At 37.8% G+C, this 18,577-nt stretch overlaps 1 protein-coding gene across 16 annotated transcripts in view; it reads left to right on the forward strand.

Annotated features, from left to right (window-relative positions):
• LOC136864266 (solute carrier family 41 member 1) overlaps nucleotides 1-18,577 on the forward strand; it is a 196,999-nt gene that overhangs the window by 122,561 nt on the left and 55,861 nt on the right. For all 16 annotated transcript variants that reach the window (XM_067141026.2, XM_067141024.2, XM_067141021.2 and 13 more), the window contains one exon: nucleotides 4,855-5,001. In XM_067141026.2, the coding sequence (XP_066997127.1) occupies nucleotides 4,855-5,001 (147 nt within the window). The remainder of the gene's footprint in view (nucleotides 1-4,854; nucleotides 5,002-18,577) is intronic.

Here is an 18,577-nt window from a genome sequence, read left to right on the forward strand (position 1 = left end):
TCTCACCTCTACCACCTCAAGGGCTGTGTCCTGGAGGGTGAGACTTCGGGTCGTGGGATGCAACTGGGAAGGATAACCAGTACCTCGCTCATGCGGCCGCAACTGCTATGCTGAACAGGGGCCTTGTGTTGGGGATGGGAAGATTGGAAGGAGTAGACAAGGAAGAGGGAAGGAAGCGGCTGTGGCCTTAAGTTAGGTACCATCCCTGCATTTGCCTGGAGGAGAAGTGGGAAACTATGGAAAACCACTTCGAGGATGGCTGAGGTGGGAATCGATACCCCCTCTACTCAGTTGACCTCCCGAGGCTGAGTGGACCCCGTTCCAGCCCTCATACCACATTTCAAATTTCGTGGCAGAGCCGGGAATCGAAACCGGGCCTCCGGAGGTGGCAGCTAATCACGCTAATCGAGTATTTTTACCCCTAAATTTTCTTTCACTGAATAATCCTTTAGGTAGTCATATTTGCCACATGACAGCAACATAACACATTTTTATACAAGATAATCTGAACTTTAACGTTTAAACACTGACAAGTAGGAACCATTTTATCGGCACTGTTATGACGGCAATGCCAATATATGAAGTGTGACCTGTGCAATGTGTAGTTTACAATGTATTTGCTCAAAATACTTTTCTCTCACTGAATTTTTATTTACATTTTTTTTTTTTTTTTTGCTAGTTGTTTTACGTCATACCTACACAGATAGGTCTTACGGCGATGGTGGGATAGGAAAGGGTTAGGAGTGGGAAGGAATCGGCCATGACCTTAATTAAGGTGTGAAAATTGGAAACCATGGAAAACCATCTTCAGGGGGCTGCCGACAGTGGTGTTTAAACCTACTATCTTCCGGATGCAAGCTCACAGCTGCGCGCTCATAATCGCATGGCCAACTCGCCCGGTATTTAAAATTCTAGTACAAGGTATGATTGAAATGTAATCTGAAACTATATATATTGAAATTAAAATTTAAACAAGTTTGAGTCAAAATATTTGTTATCCATACACAGAATATAGGAAAAAAAGCAAGATTTATGTTTTGTCCATCCCCCTTCCTGACAGCAGCACTTGAAGAATTTTAAAAGTATAATTGAACAATGATTCTTAATTTCAAGATTAACATCAGAAGAAAAAGTGTTGTGATAAGTGCTGCTGTGTATATAAATGCTATGATAATAAAAGTGATTACTGTTATTCCTCACAGTTAAGGAACGTCAGTTGGACTACTCCATCTCTCCGCAGTTTAATTTCACGACATTATTTTGGCAAATATCAATTAAAGTAACCTTTAGCATTAATCATTTGAACAGTATTAGTCAATGTAATACACTCCTTCTTTCCCTAAATTAAGATAAATCGGCAAAGAGTCAATATCAGTACATCAGCTGGACTACTCCGTCTCTCCAAAGTTTCATTTTACGACATTATTTTGGCAAATATCAATGAAAGTAACCTTTAAGATTAATCATCTTAACAGTGTTAAGCTATGTAACACTCTCCATACCCCTAAATTACGATAAATCGGCAATCAAAGTCAATATGTTTTCCATAGAGGAGTATGTATTTCTACCGCAAAAGCTTAGGTCGCCAGCGCCACGTGTCCAGCTATGAAACTACTCCGATTACAGTGCGTGGACCCAGTTGCCAAAGCCGGTTAGGAGCTAGTTAGAGCGACGCATCAAGTCGGCCGTGCTCTAAAATTATAGACAAAACTCATCTGTACTGTGCTTTTCAACACAGTTAAGTAGCAGCATGTATAAAACATTGGTAACCATTAGAGAATCATTCTCGGTGCTATTTTATTATGGTGTAAATAAATATCACATGAGGTACATTCACTTACTTGTGTAACACCACTTTATTGCCACTATGTCTATTCTTTAACAACACACAGTTATACACAATTATACACAACACTACACTATTAAGGGAAACACACTGATGCAGTTTATTGTTGATTCTGTCAAGTACAGATATCAACGAGTCCTCACACTGCTCGTTCACTTCACCATCACACAGTCTATTCTGAAAAGTACAGATATCAACCAACTCCTCAGTTCACTGTAAAAGTCGCTTTAACCCATACTCTACACTGTCGCTCTCTGACTGACCGACCGACTAACCGACGACCGACCAACTGATTGACTACGGAGTCCAACACTCAATGACTGACTTGCACTGTTCGACACACAGTCTAGAAATATCGACTTCTGGAAATGTTCTTGCAACACTCTAAGTGGAACACATTCAAACATAAAAGGAACAATAAATCGACCAGCCTCTCTATTAGAGTAGATCAAATTCGAATATTCTATTTCATATACACAAACCACATGGACAAGTCTTTAATATTCCTAATGTTTCTACATGTATCTGGGTAATAAATCATTACTTTAAGTTTCTAGAAACCTCCATATATATCAGAATAATAGCGGATTATACCCAATATGTGAACATTACAGAGTTTTGTGCAGTTTTCAACTCCACAGATTTCAGGGTTAGATGTATTTACAATACATATTTGAGGTTTAAAAACTGTACAATATATATTTACAGGATATAGTCGTACTTAGCATTTAATAAAAGATTATTTAAATATATTAACAATAATAATTGAAGGTTTTACAAGAGTTAGTTTATGTGTATGATGCCGTGCATATGACAAGAGCACAACGTTGATGAAATTTCACTGCAAATATGTCTGAAATATAACTTTGTAAGCATATATATGACCTAAAACTGAGAGTCATCAAAATATTACTGTGTATGACCAATGAGAAACAATATAATTTCTGTCAGAAAGCCTTCAAAACATATTAAACTTTCTTAAATAAAAAAAAAATTTAAAAAAGCCATTTGAGGAGGAAAAATTACTTATCCTAGAAATCTGCATGCAAGTAATAAGACATTTTGAGTCAGAAGGAGACCTAAAAATAGGTATGAGGAATCTTAACATCTAGGGGGTAAATAATTTTTCTATAATTCAGTTTATATGGATGGCATGGACTACCTTATATTTGATTGAGTTGTCTGTGAAGAGTTTTCACAAGGCTAGCATACTACAGCAGTGTTTGTAAGAGGTTTTCTTTTTAATAAGGTCTGATTGGCTGCTGCTATGTAAATTATGCGCGCCTGTAGAAATGCGTATGCGCGCCGATTCCCAACATGCCTTTTGCACAAGCAGTCATGACATCATGTTGTGCTATTTATACTGTGAGTTAAAAGTATTTAAGACAACTGAATGGCCTGCAGGCTGTGGTTTGTGGTTCGGTTTTGGACTGCAAGGAATGTGTCAGTGGCTGACATTTACCGCCAGATATTTGAGGTGTATGGCTCCAATGCAATGAATGACAGCAAAAGTGCATAAATTAGTAAGGTGGTTCAATAACTGCCAGGACAGTGTTCATGCTGAACTGTGATCGGGCCGACTTTCTGTAATCACAGACGATTCAATAGGCGCAGTTGACTCGAAAATTCTCGAAAACCAGCAGTTCACGATTTCCACTTTGTCACTGGAATTTCCACAAATGTCAAGGTCTTTCTGTGCTGTGTAATATCATTTCTGAAAACATGAAGGTCAGAAAATTGCATTCGCAATGGATTCCTCGGCTGCTTTGTGACCAAAAAAAAAAAGAAAGAGAAATGGCCATTGCTTAGAAATATTTGACCCAATACAATGAGGAAAGAGATGGACTTTTGGACCACATTGCTGTAGGGGATTAGACGTGGGTGTCTCACATGACTCCAGAAACAAAGTGGCAGCCAGTGGAATTGTGGCACACAAATTTTCCAACCAAAGTGAAAGCTAGACAGACAGTTTCAAAACGCAAAATTATGGCAACTGTGTTTTGGGATAGTTGCGGTGTTCTGTTAGTCAATCTATGCCACAAGGGACAACAATAAATGCAACTGCATACTGCGCGACCTTGAGGAAACTTCGGCACACCCTACAGAATAAGAAACATGGTCTGCTATCATCTGGAGTTTTTTTTTTTTTTGCTGCATGACAGTTCATGACCTCATTCTGCTACTCAAACTCTGAGTTAATCAGATCCTTCAGATGGGAGCAAATCGATCACCCACCATACAGCCTAGAACTTGCACTGAGCAATTACCACGAAGTGAAAGAAGTTTGAAGATTGGTTGTCTTATCAGGCGATTGAGTTTCTTGATGTGGGCATAAAGAAATTAGTGGGCACTATCATAATACTGTCACTTGATTTTCAATTACAAATACCCTTCACAATGAATTTAAAACCTTAATCGGGCCAATTGACAGTATCTATACTAGTTTTGTTTTTATTGAAAAAATGGACCTCACTTAAAAAATAACCTGTGTAGAATTGATTCGAGACAAATTAGGAGAATGAAATGATCCAATGGCTGATAGAAAACTGTGTACTGGGTCATTAGCCCAGAGGCTGGTTGAATCTGTAATGAAACCACAAAAACTGATGGCAGTGCACAAGTGAGCCATACTAGACATAATGAGGAGTGTATTTATTGAATAGCTATGGCTTGTGAAGCTATGTATAACCTAATGGGAGGATATTGTTTGTGACACATATGTGCTATAAGAACAGGTATTGGCCTAAGTATTCATTTTGTAGAGAAAACTAACACAGTTGAGGTTAAAGAAAAATTGATAGACATAGGTACTTGCATTCCTTGCATTTCGAGATAAGTTAATAATTGAGAAGCATTGGTTTATTGTCTTGGTCCAATATATTCGCTTTGATGAATTTTCAGCATTTTGTGTGAAGTAAACTTTCAGTGGTGGCAATGACATCATTGTTGTTTATGGTATCATCTTTGATAAAGATTGTATTGTGATACATGTGTTCTATACCCTGCAGGTATTGTGATGGTTGCTGTGATCATATTTTCTCGACAATGCCATATCAATCCTGACAATGTAGCAACTCCAATAGCAGCCAGTTTGGGAGACCTTATCACTCTTGCTTTGCTTTCATGGATAGCTACTGTGCTCTATAATAAGATTGGTGAGTATTCTTTCTGATAAATCTTCTTTCTTTTATGTTTTACTGCTTGTTGCCTTCAAGAATCAAAACACCCAAACTAATTTTCAGAATTTATCCTTTGTTTCATATAGCGTGAGGATAACTACATAAATCATATTTTAGAATAGTGGTAGCATTTTTTGTAAACAGAAAAACTAACCTAAAATTAATGCTGAAAGGCATAACAGTCTATAATGCAGATGTAATGTTCAGACAACAATAGATTAGTAAGTAAGGAAGTGGTATTAGTATAGAGGGGAGGCCAAAGTAATGATTGTATATGCACTTTGATAGTTGTTACTTCGAGGCTTCTTTCAAAGTCATCATACTGATGATGTCAGGAGTACCAGCCACCATTGTAGTTAAAAGTATGTTCATATCTTTCTGTTCAGTAAAACCTCTGTGCTTTCGAGGGAGAGGGGGAAATTACTGTTGTTGTGGGGAAAAATGATGAATTCAGGTGGCATAAAAATGAGGGAAAAATAAAATAATACAATACAATACTGTATGTGGACTTCATTAAAACCTCATACCAGTACTATATATCCTCACTTCATCATTTGTTTTCGTTAGAGGTGAAGCTGCGCGCGGCTGTGAGCTTGCATCCGGGAGATAGTAGGTTCGAATCCCACTATCGGCAGCCCTGAAAATGGTTTTCCGTGGTTTCCCATTTTCACACCAGGCAAATGTTGGGGCTGTACCTCAATTAAGGCCACGGCCACTTCCTTCCAACTCCTAGGCCTTTCCTATCCCATCGTCGCCATAAGACCTATCTGTGTCGGCGCGACGTAAAGCCCCTAGCAAAAAAAAAAAACGAGGTGAAGCTTCCACGGTGTGTAGAATTATTTAGTTTATTTTCCAGGTTGAACCGTGTTGTTGTTTTCTGTACATTACATACAGTTTACTGACGTTTCTAATACATTGCAGTATTCTTTGTCAAGGCGACTGAAATACCCCTACTCGATCCGAGGTAATCAGTCTCCCAGACAGCAATCACACTACAAAGAGTGGTTTCTGACCTGGGTCTATATATTCTAGCCTTTCTGGCTCACGTAAGCCCCCTGGCTGTCTCCTGAGAATACTGGAAAGTATGTGTCACAGCCAGGTAGTGGAGCTTGCCCACGCCGTTTTGTAATAGGAGGTTCGACCTGCGTGTTTATGTTGTGGTCTGTATGTCTTAATCTATGTATGATAGGCATCCAAGAATTACTGATTTTAAATCCTTCTTCTAAATTCATATTGTTTGGATGTTTCTTGATTTCGATAGCCTCGCGGATTTTCCTTTCCAGATTCCAAGGGATAGCTGCTAGGATCTTGGTCTTGTCAAATGATATTCCGTGTCTTGTTTCATAAGAATGCTTGGCTACCGCTGAAATATCTATGTTTTGATTCCATGTGCACGGAAAATACCATATATCTCGCATACCACAATTCACATACACATGAAAATTGATAGGCTAATTAGTAGTACAATTAGCTACGAATTTTGCAATTTTCAGACTTCTATTTCAAAATTTTGAGTTTATATTGAAATTCCAAATTTTAATTTTGAATACCAATTTATGTACCTTTTTTTCAAGAAACCTTTGAAAAAAAAATTCTGAAAATTTAAATTTAATCTCAGCAATAGTGTTTAAACAAATAGGTGCAAAGATATCTTTCTTGGTATAATATCAACATTTTTTTAAACATTTTAAAATTTTGCATTAAAAAAGTAGTGAAAAGTATTCAACAAATGCTGTTTTAAAATGTTATTTTTTTCAAATATACCATTTCTGTTGTGATAAAATGTGTGTTCTTATTAGTTTATTAACTAAAAGATTTTTCATCTATCAGTCATAGTGTCGGAAGAAAAGGAACTTGTTCAAAAAATGGAAATACTGAAAATCATCAATGAAAGTTTGTCTCTCACAAAACACTTATTTTATTGAGCTAAAACTGCTCCACGACTGTAGTCTTTGTCTTCCTCATCTTCTGCTTTTCTCTTTTCACCCCTTTTCTGTTGCCTTCTTTGTTTCATTCTAGCCAGAACTTCAGTTTCGGCTGAAGCAACACGTTTCTGGTCGATAGTTCTGACAATGCTGCATGTGCAGATTCCAGTCTTGAAGCCCATATTTAGAATAGTATTTTTTAATTCTTACTTTATTTCCATCATTGTAGACAAGATCATCATCATTTGTGATAATTTTGACAGTGGTGAAGGAGCAAAAGGTGATTTTAGGGCACCATATCCATGTCATTGAGTTCAGGGATTCATTGGGATATTGTGTTTCTCCATGGAGACTTCGGCGGAGAAATTCAGGATTTCAGAAGGCCTCGGTAGACCGACTTTATTGCTAATAAAGTTGGTTCAGGTACACTATGTAACTGGATATCAATTAACCTAAATCCATTATCTCCCTTCAGTTCATCACTGTAGTCACTTTCCAAGCATTTCTTCAGCTTAGATTTAGACGCACCTGGAGGTGTGAAGATACTAGCCACAACGTTATTTGTCACTTTTGCCAGGTTCACATTTCGTCCTTTGAACATTTCTTGTGTTTCCTAAAAATTCTACTACTTCTAGGCATATTAGCTGTTACCATGAACACCGCTCAGATAAACAATCGGCAATACATAGCAAGTCACATGGCTAAAACAGAGATGTCAACTAAAGCAATACTCGCACCAATTTCACAGCCTTCTAAATCATAAACATAGTCGATGTGAACTTTGCTGGCCACGTTGTAGTTATATTATGCCTTCCAGTACAGAATTCTGCTAATATGCAAGGATAAATATCAATAAATACAAGAAGACTTGAACTGGTACGACTGCATGTCGTGAAAGGTGGGCGTGGCCTATGTGCATCATCAGGAGCTTTAAGTTATTCAACAGGCTTAGAGATTTAATTCACATTTCAAACTTTGTGAATATAATCTCTAAAGGATAAGCAATTAAATATGAGAATAAAAAAAATATTGATATTTTGGTGTATTTCATTGACATCCCCCCTTAATTGTTCTTAATCATCGTTAAAGGCAGCACCACCAGGGTTTATTTCTGCCCCACATAACTGATAGCTGAGACCACCTTTATGGAAACTGTTATCTAGAGTGGGTTGGGACATGGGCGAGTTGGCCATGCAGTTTCGGGCGCGCTGCTGTGAGCTTGCATCCGAGAGATAGTGAGTTTGAATCCCACTGTCAGCAGCCCTGAATATGTTTTGCTGTGGTTTCCCATTTTTCACACCAGGCAAATGCTGGGGCTGTACCTTAATTAAGGCCATGGCCGCTTCCTTCCAACTCCTAGCTCTTTCCTATCCCACGTCGCTATAAGACCTATCTTTGTCGGTGCGACGTAAAGCCACTAGCAGAAGAAAAAAAAACAACACTGTGAAATACCGGGCGAGTTGGCCATGCGGTTAGGGGCGCGCAGCTATGAGCTTACATCTGGGAGATAGTTGGTTCGAACCCCACTGTCAGCAGCCCTGAAGATGGTTTTCCATTTTCACACCAGGTACCTTAATTAAGGCCACGGCCGCTTCCTTCCCAATCCTAGACTTTTCCTATCCCATTATCACCATAAGACCTATCTGTGTCGGTGCGACGTAAAGCAACTATTACATGTTATAAATCTCCATTTAACTGTGAGTCTATTTATGTAACCACTATAAGTGAAAATAAAAGTATAGAATAGGTGGATTAAATTAAAACACCTTCATTGTTGTTGAACTGGAAAGCAACTAGCCAAAAATTTTTAAAGTATTAAAAAATCACTGTGAAATGGATCGCTTCTTTCCCGGCATCCGCGCATAGTGATCTACATTAGGTGCTTCCAATACAGTTGCTTGAAACATGTTTTTATCCCAAGATCAAGAAGCTTCATCACGCTGGTATAATTTGGTGGGAAATTCACACTTTCACATTATGAAGAAATGAGGTGTCCTGTGGATGAACGGCACAATTATCCGGGAATAGTGTCATTCTCTTCCTTGTGTACCCATAGAGACATTAAAAATTAAAACAAAAACTTGATGACCTTTCTGTTTCCAGCATATTTCATAGTAATTTTTGTGTTCTTAACACAACTTGGTTTTAATGACTTTCCCATTATGACTGGCACTCTCTTATCACTGCCATTACTATTGATGCCCATCAGAGTGGTAAGTCGATCTTTCAACCTTTTTTCCCCTTGACAAGATTCATACCTAGTAAAAGAAATAGATGGTGTGCAGAGGAAGGCAGCAAGATTTGTAACGGGGGATTTCAGGAGAAAAAGTAGTGTATCGTAAATGTTAGAGAAACTTGGGTGGGAAGCTTTAAGTAAGAGAAGGGAGAAACCTAGACTTACAGGATTATGTAGAGCCTATACAGGAGAGGGAGCATGGGAGAAATCTGTGAGAGGCTTCAGTTGGAAAATAATTATATTGGCAGAGCTGACCACAAGTATAAAATTAGACGGGATTTTAGCAGAAACGATTGGTGTAAATTTTCATTCATTGGGAAGGGTGTGAAGGAGTGGAACAGTTTACCCAGGGAAGTGTTTGATCCTTTTCCAAATCTGTACAGATATTCAAGAAAAGAATAAACAGCATCAGTGAAAAAAAAAAAAATTGAGGGCATTCGACCTGTGCAGGTTGTTGTAAATAAAGAATTTTTGTGAATAAATTAATTCCATCCCCTTGTCCATGGAGATTGTACAGCTGAAGTGGGGGACTACCTGTAGGGTTGAAGTACAGTGGGGACTTTGATGGCTCTGCGACCACTATGGTAGCTCTGAAGGCCCTTCAGGGACTCTGAAAAGCGGTGGCAAAAGGGGCTCTGGTTAAGATGCAGCAGGTCATGGTGCACGTTAGGTACCAAAATGGGGCAAGGAAAAAAAAAAAAAGCAATGTAAATTTAAATTTTATAGCAGTTGTATAGTATTATTTGAAGTGATTCCACATACTGTATACGAGTTGATTATGTAAGTACAGAAGATGATATGACTAGAATTTTGTAAATAATATAAATTTATTAAGGATGAGCTGTGTCTTTAATAGAAAAGTTATTAATGTAAATTGTATAATACTGTATTTTAGGAAAATATCTTTTGTTTTTAATTTAAAATTTAGTGCTTGAGAACAATGTATTTTTGCATATCATTTGCCACCGAGGTAGACACCTTTTTGCAGATAAAGTGATTTTGATTTGATTTGATTTGATTTGATTTGATCTTTCAGTGCCATTGTTCTATCCTGAATGGCTTTGTAAAAGAAAGTCTGATCTCTTCCACATTATATATGTCTTCTAGCTCGTACCCCTCCAGCAGTGATGGCAGTCTTGAATCACAACTCTGTACCTTCTGTGTCCACACCAGCACTTTCTCCTGCAACTTACTTGAAAACTAGTCCATGTCGTTCTTTAACCCATTCGCATCATTTTACAAGCTGTTGTTGCGTGCAGTGTTTTGGTGCATGAATCAGATGATGAGCTCAGCTTACAATGATGCTGTTAGATTCCCTTTGCAATATAAATTCTCACAATACACACTCTTCAGGAACTAGAGGCATGTACTGTGGATAAACAATGCTATCTGTATTTCTTTGTGACACTGGAATTGTTGAACAACAGTTTATTTTCATCGATATTCAGTATGCATTACACTGTAGAACCTGCATTCTGGTCATGACAATGAGAGTTTGAAAGCTCTTGTAGACAGTGTTTTATATGTAGATTTTTGACAATAGTGACATTTTGGAAAATGAATCTGGGATTGAGGGTAGTGCTGGCAACAGTGAAAGTACGAAGATCATTGTTGAAGAAAGTGAGATTGAAAGTGTCGCGCCAAGTCCTTCCAAACGCGCGTGGCCACTGACACAAAAGAACCATAGTGATAGGAAATTGGAGAATAACGACAATCCTGATACATATCCATTTCATGGATACAGCAGTGTTTCAGAAATACTTACGAAAAATTTAGATTCCACTCATCATCTAATCTTGCAATGTTTTTGGGGTATACAGATCTGCTCTTTTGAAATTATTTCAAACAAAACATATGTATCACACCAGCAGTCATTCAAGGAATGAAGTATGGTTGTGTCATAACTTTCAATGGCATGAACACGGAATTTGAGTGAATTATTTTCATTAGTTGGTATTTTATGCATGTTTTTGTGTGACAGGTACGCTCAAACTACTGGTTTTCCAAATTAAATCTGATCCCACAGTCAATGTCGCTATTTATTGTGCAGTCAATCCATTCAATGCAGCAAAATTATCTATGCTCAGTATTGCGGCTATCTTATTGGCTTTATCTCCTAATATGGTCCCATTTAAAGGCTAATTGGAAGCCTACACTTTGCTGGAACCAATTGAAAAGGATATTTTTCAGCTTGGTGAATGCAGATTATTTTCCCGTTTTGCTTCTTCTAGTTTGACTACCAAATTTCTCAGTTTGCTGTCTTTTATCTCATTCTTCTTAGCAAATATGGAGTTCAGGGTTGAAAAACCTAACCCAAGATACTGTATTTAGGTATATATAATTTTAGGAGGATACACTTAATTTTTCCTTTGTGACGTATACCTATTCTTTTTTTTCAAATGGATCCTTTTCAACTTCTTCAATGATTTTCAATCATATTTGGCAAGTTCTTATGTTTATCATTGGATGTGACATCTTATAACTGTACCTCTGTGGTAACATTAATACAAAGCAAACAAGGAAATTAAAAGAAAATTCAGATGTGCAGGTAGGAACAGTTGATGTGGAAAGTGTGAACAACCCTGCCAGGAATGTAACTGGTGACATTGAGATGTTCAGAAGGCTATTCAATTTTATAGAAATATGATTTATTAAATATTGAAAAATTTACAAATGAGTATCATTACTATAATATACTCAATTTGGAATTAAATATAAAGAAATTAGATAACAAGAATTATTATTTTTAACATACTCAAAGAAATAACTTAAACACAAAGGATCTGTACCTTTGAAACCTACTCAATTTGGGAATTGTGTAAGGAAATTAAATAACAAGAGCACTTGCTCTTAAAATACTCAAGTGGAAATTAAAAGAAAATGAAGGTTGCTTTAAAAAAATTAAAGTGTGAAGAAAATAAAAAATTTACCTAACCATACATTTCAGGAAGTACACTTCTCTACCAGAGTGCTTGCAGGCACTCAAAGTCATGGTCCTGCCTTTAGAACCCACATGTTATTCCTTCTGAAAGAAAATAGCTGTCAGGTTTAAAAACACTATATCAAAAGGGAATTTAAAATGCTGGAAACTAAAGGTTAATAACTTAGAAAAGATTAACAAACTAAAGCAAACATCATGGGGATTTTAAAAGCATCACCACAAAATGTTTTCACATACATGGATACATACCGTGAGGCAGCAGCATATCCAAATACAAACCTAAAGCGGAATATGTGATTCCGCTATACAGTGGGCTAGTACCATTCTACAGGAATAAACAAGCAATTGATATTAACACGAATTCAAATTACAAATACATGGTGGGTTACAAACCCTAAGGTGGAATATAAGATTCCTTGCACAGTGGACTAGTCCCATTCTACAAAAGTAAACAAACAGTGGACATAAAGAATTCAACTTATGCTCACACAGTGGACTTCAAAACCTAAGGTGGAATCTAAGATTGCCTGTTGCAGTGGGTTACTTCTGTACTACCAGAAACAGGCAAACAACGAACTTAGAGAATTAATTTTACGGTTACATAAGGTTATGGAGCAAAGTTTCCCTGATCCAAATGTTATGTATTACAGCACTGTAATACTTCAATAAAATTTGACATAAACGAGGATGTGGGACTGTCCTGTGAAATTCCTACATAAGTTAAAATTGAGTTAAAATGTTGAAATGAAGGACAACAGTCGATGCTCCCTATTGAGCAAGAGCTACACGGAAACACGTCCGTCCCACATGAAACCCAAGTAGAGAATGATTTATGCGAACAGAGCATCCAACCAGGAACACCGGCTTGCACGCAGCAAACTTCCAGAACAACAGATTTTTCTACCAATCAGCATGCAGGTTTTCAAAATGGGCCGCCAATGAATTCACTCCCTACTGACACTTTAAAAATTTTGAAATTAAGGTTCTTCCTGCCGTCAGATAGATGGGTGGAAGCGAAGCGCACGGTTTCGCACGGGATGTTCTAAAATTCCCCTTCACGAAATGATTGCGCGCTTACGAAAATAATGTCAAAACTTTTTCACTTCGCACATTGAAGTATGTTTCCACTTGCTGAATAAATCCAGATTCTTTACTCTACATTTGGCACATCCTCCTTCCCCAAAACTAAACCATGCCTTGATAAAACATTTCTTGCACAAGCAAGATTAAAAGTAATTTAGAAGGTTGGGGGATGACCCACTACAGGCTTGACTATTCTTGATATGCAATGTCTTCCTGAAATAGGCAAAAACCTTGCACATTGTTACTTTGAGGCCTTGTTGATGAGGAATCTGGCATCGCTGAGTTGCATGGAAAAATAATAGCTTGGCCACTGCTACCATGCTTCAACATCACATTTTAGTCCTTCTGATACTCCAGCACCAGGGTTGCTCAGCCACCAGGGTGTTTTTTTTTTTTTTTTGTTTTTTTTTTCTCTTTACAACAGGATAGTAGTGTTCTCAGAGGCTGAAACACAGTGAGACCAGTAACAGCAACATCCTTCCATACCTGGTACACAGAAGAGGTGGAATCCTTATTTATAAAATGGCTTTAGAAAATAGTGTCCCTGTAGAGAAGGCTTAACTTTCTTGGTGCCAGGCGGTAGTGCAAGCACCCGCCCTTTAAATTGCCAGAGCCAATCTGGTCGGCCTTTAGCAATCCAGTCGGAAGTTGCCAGAGCCGATTACATCGGCCGGCTTAAAATTCTGTGATATAGATAATTTTTAGGCAACCTATAGTGACGTGCATACTTTTGTTACAACCTGTAGTAAAAGGGCTACACGTTATTGTGTGCCTGACCTTGCTTTGGAAGTTCTAAGAGGGTGTTATAGCTTTCACAAGAGTCGTTTCCAGTGTTTACAAATACCGCTAACCGGTCAGTAAGAGATAGCTCCTTGCAGTGAGTGGATTTGTGACAGCAAAATGGCAAGTTGTTCACGTGATAGTTTTTCAGCAGATATTGATGACGATAAATTAATGCAGTATTTGGAACAATGCGAAGTTAACGCGGATGATTTATCGGATAGCAATAGGGAATTTCGTTCAGAGAGTAGCGACGAAATTATACCGGACACGCCCGCGAAATCAGCGCTGGTAAAGAAGAGACGTTTAATTGTTTCTGACGGCACTAAAGCTACTCTGAATATGGTGGTAGATGAAACTAGTGATAATGAAGATGATGATATCTCTGGAGAACATTTTGTGGAAATTTGTCCCAATGAGCCCGACAACATTCCTCAACCTCCTGTCTCCTTCAAGGAACTTCTTGGACCTAAACATGCCCCACCGTCTGATTCTCCGCCCATATCATACTTCGATTTACTTTTCACTTACTCTCTGCTAAACCTCATAGTCACATATAGTCCTCTATCATTATGTAAATGCCGGTCTCCAGGGCCAAGTGTAGCGTGCCTGCCTCTCACCCGGAGGTCATGAGTTCGATTCCTGCCCAGGTCAAGAATTTTCACCTGGTCCTGAGGGTTGGTTCGAGGTTCACTCAATCTAAGTGACCCCAAGTGATTGCAATTTAGAGATATCTGAGAGTGAGAGGGTGACCCCGGTCTCGAAAACCAAGAATAATTACTGAGAGGATCCGACCCACTGACCACGATTCACCTCGTAAACTGCAGGTATCCGAACTGAGCAGCGGTCGCGTAGTAGGCCAAAGCAAATCAGGGCTTTAGCACCATAGATTTCTTAATTTCGTAAATTCTGTTGTATTGTAAAATTATTTTTCTAATAAATACTTCAACCGAAAACGAGAAAATAATTTTTCTGAAAACAAAAACTATAATATCAACTATTGTTTTTTACTTATTTAATAATTCAGAATTATTTCAATACTGTGTTTTCCACACGTAGAAAATTTCTTGTCAGTATTTGCCAAACATCGATACATATATTCGAATTTTATCGGTGAGTAAAATTGTCTTGTTTTTACTAGTGACATATGTTAGAATTTTTATTTTTTAAGTTTTTATTTTTCTCGTTAAAATTAGTTATTCTATAGAATTGTATTTAGAAATACATTATACATAATTACGTATATTCTTTTGTATTGTAAATGATTTTTTTCAAAGTAGATATTGAGAGAGAAAGTGCGAAAATGTTTTCCTCTTTCTAAAATTAACGTTATCAACAACTATAAATCAACAATAAAACGTTCTTGACTCTTTATATCACTCTAAACCAGTTTTTTGTTCTACGTAGTCGATATGTAGAAAATTTCATGCCGGTATTTACTATACACCGGTAGATATACGCGAATTTTAAAATACATGTATTTCCACTGAAAATGGCCTGGCACTTTATAGTAGTAGAGTGGAGGCGGAGCTCTGGCCTCTTCCAGCTGATGGGGAGCGGCCGACCAGATCGGCTCTTGGATCCAAGAGGGTTAAGTAGTGATAAAAGGGCTTCAACAAAACATTACTTCCGGTTGCAGAGTTTAGTTAATTTAGTCCCACTAGAAGACTTATGTCAAATAGAAGGACCCTTTCCTTCTGATGATCACATATGATGTCATGTAATCGGACTGGAACTATCTACTGCTCCAACAAAGCTTAGCCTTGCTCCAACAGAGGAGCCCAGCTCTTCCAAAGAATAAAGCAAAAAATGTTAAAGATTTAAGAATTTAAGCTGAAAAACAGGAAAATGTAGGAATTTTCAGATTACAACAAGAGAAAATACACCAAAATTAACCTAACCTGATGAACACTATTCGATAAGAGCTAGACATAACTAACATATGACTCCTATTTATCTCCAGATTAACTATGAAATATCCTAACATAGGAAGTAATTTCCATAGGCACTTCATACAGAATAATAACCCATACATAGGACAGTTTTACAAATAATCAACTCCTAATTTATAATGAATTAACCCTGGTGTATACACAAATAGCAATACAGAAGATAATTTTAAATATTTACACTCAATATCTAACAGTTGAGTATTCTGTGAATATTTGGTTTGATACCTGGCTGGCCACCCGACAATTAGCAAAAAGTATAAAATCCTTCATCCTGCATAATATGAACTATGTTTAATACAGTCAAAAATTTCTCAGAACTCCAATTCAAAATTGTATCCCAAGTAAAGCATTACAAATACCTTTCATTGGGTGAGTTGGCCATGCGGTTATGGGTGCACAGCTGTGAATTTGCATCCGGGAGATAGTGAATTCGAACCTCACTGTCGGCAGCCCTGAAGATGGTTTCCCATTTTCAACCAGGCAAGTACTGGGGCTGTACTTTAATTAAGGCCACGGCCGCTTCCTTCTCACTCCTAGCCTTTTCCTTTCCCATCGTTGCCATAAGACCCATCTGTGTTGGTGCGACGTAAAGCAAATGCTAAAAATAAAAAATAAAATATACCTTTCACTATGGTATCTTTACTTGTGACAAATGCACACAGCATATTCTTTTCCTTTGCAGGTCACTGACTAGCACTGAAACAGGCATTAAAAATTTTTAAAAGGTACAAGGCCCTCTGAATCTAGGAGACAGTTTACTAATGACATGATCAGCTCCACTACTTGTTGGAAAAATCTTCACATATAAATGATATAATAAAACAAGATTATGTGGTCATTGTCCATGATAATATCTCTGTTGCTCTTTTGCATAAAAAGCCTTTAGATTCCTACGAACACGTTGCCATATCTCACGGATCATATCCAAGTTAACTAGCTTGGGGAGGAGATTGTTAATTGACCGAAGGTTAGATGATGGAGAATTTGGAGTAAAAGCTAACATCAAGGATGCCAGATTTTCTGACTCATGAACTACATTATTGAATGTGCATGCCAACCAGTGAAGATATGAATCCCATTTTGTATGATCAAAAGAATGTTATGCAATTAGGGCAGATCTGAGGTTACGGTTTACTCTTTCTGCATAGTTAGGCCTAGGATAGTAGGTGCTTGTGATCACATGAGAAACTGATCAATCAAAGCAGAAATTATGAGATTGATTTAAGGTGAAATCTTTGGCATTATAAGTGACCAAAAATTGGTATGGACTGAAAGATGTGAAAACCTGTTTCAAGCAATCATTAGTTGTGCTAACATTAGCCATACAGGTTGACAACAGCCACATAAGACATGAGAAGGTGTCCACATGCGCATGCACACACGCACGTACAAAACAATGACTGTTCATAGACCATGGAAATGGATCAGCATAACCAATGAATAATCTCTCCATAGGACGAGAGGCTTGTTCAGGTGATAACAGACCTAAATGAGTATTGAGAGTAGGTTTGCTGATTTTGCAAATTTGGCATGTCTTGACCATAGTACAAATTTCACTATCCATGCCTTTTCCAAATAAAATGTTTACAGATTGTCTCCTTAGTCTTGAATATACCAAAATCTCCACCACTAGGCGACTCATGAAAATACTTGAACAAAGTAGGAACAAGGTTCGAAGGTACAACAATTTTGGGGTCTCTTCTTCCACGAGAAGGACAGCACAGAACACCATTCTTTAGGATATATGGCTTAACCTGCTCACCAGATTTAATACAGTCAGTAACAGCCTTGGGATTAGGGTCATCTTCCTAATGTTTAGAAATATCCTTGAAGATGAATGAAGAGTTAGTACAACATTAACAAGAGCTTCAGTTGAGTTGAAGGAAGGAAGGTCAGTAGAACCAGCTTGAACATTAGAGACTTGTTGTATGAGTGAATACAAAGCTCAAGAGGGGATAAAGAATGTGAGTGTGAAAACTGTTGATCATCCATCATTGGGAGATAGCTTTCAGAACATGTTCTAAGTGAGCACCAGTGATGTATGGTTAGAGTATTTGAAAAACCTGATCATGATTAAGATTCTACGCAATATTCTGATCCTTGAACCCGACCAGGAATCGAAGAAAAGAAATGATATCATCAACAAAGGTTACCAAAATCTTAGATATTGACTGTAGCATACAAGATGGCGGGTGCGGTATGTGGCTGAACACTTATGAAAACACTGGAGGAACATAACCTTGTGCAAGGAGATTACCAGCTCACGAAATCGTGGAAGTAGAAAACATTTCAGCAGAAGCACCAGCTTGAGACAAAGCTGGTTTTGAAAACTTGAGCAGAAGGAACACAAACTGTTGGGTAGGAGGAACCCAATCTTGTGAAAAGACAGGAGCAGAGGATGCTTGAGAAGGATTAGTACCATTTTGCAAAAGAACATGAGCAGTATTTTCTTGAACCAATTTTAAATGTGCCTGCTGTAATCTTTCACAGGTCAACAACAAATTAAACAATATATAAAATTGCAAAAGATGTAGAATGAAACTACTAATGGCAAGGATGAGGAAAGTGCAAGGGTCCCTACGAGGCATGGAAGAAAGAACTTTTGTGGATGACAACATCAAGAATAGATCATTTT

This window comes from Anabrus simplex, chromosome 2 (assembly GCF_040414725.1).
Source record: "Anabrus simplex isolate iqAnaSimp1 chromosome 2, ASM4041472v1, whole genome shotgun sequence".
Taxonomy (NCBI): Eukaryota; Metazoa; Arthropoda; class Insecta; order Orthoptera; family Tettigoniidae; genus Anabrus; species Anabrus simplex.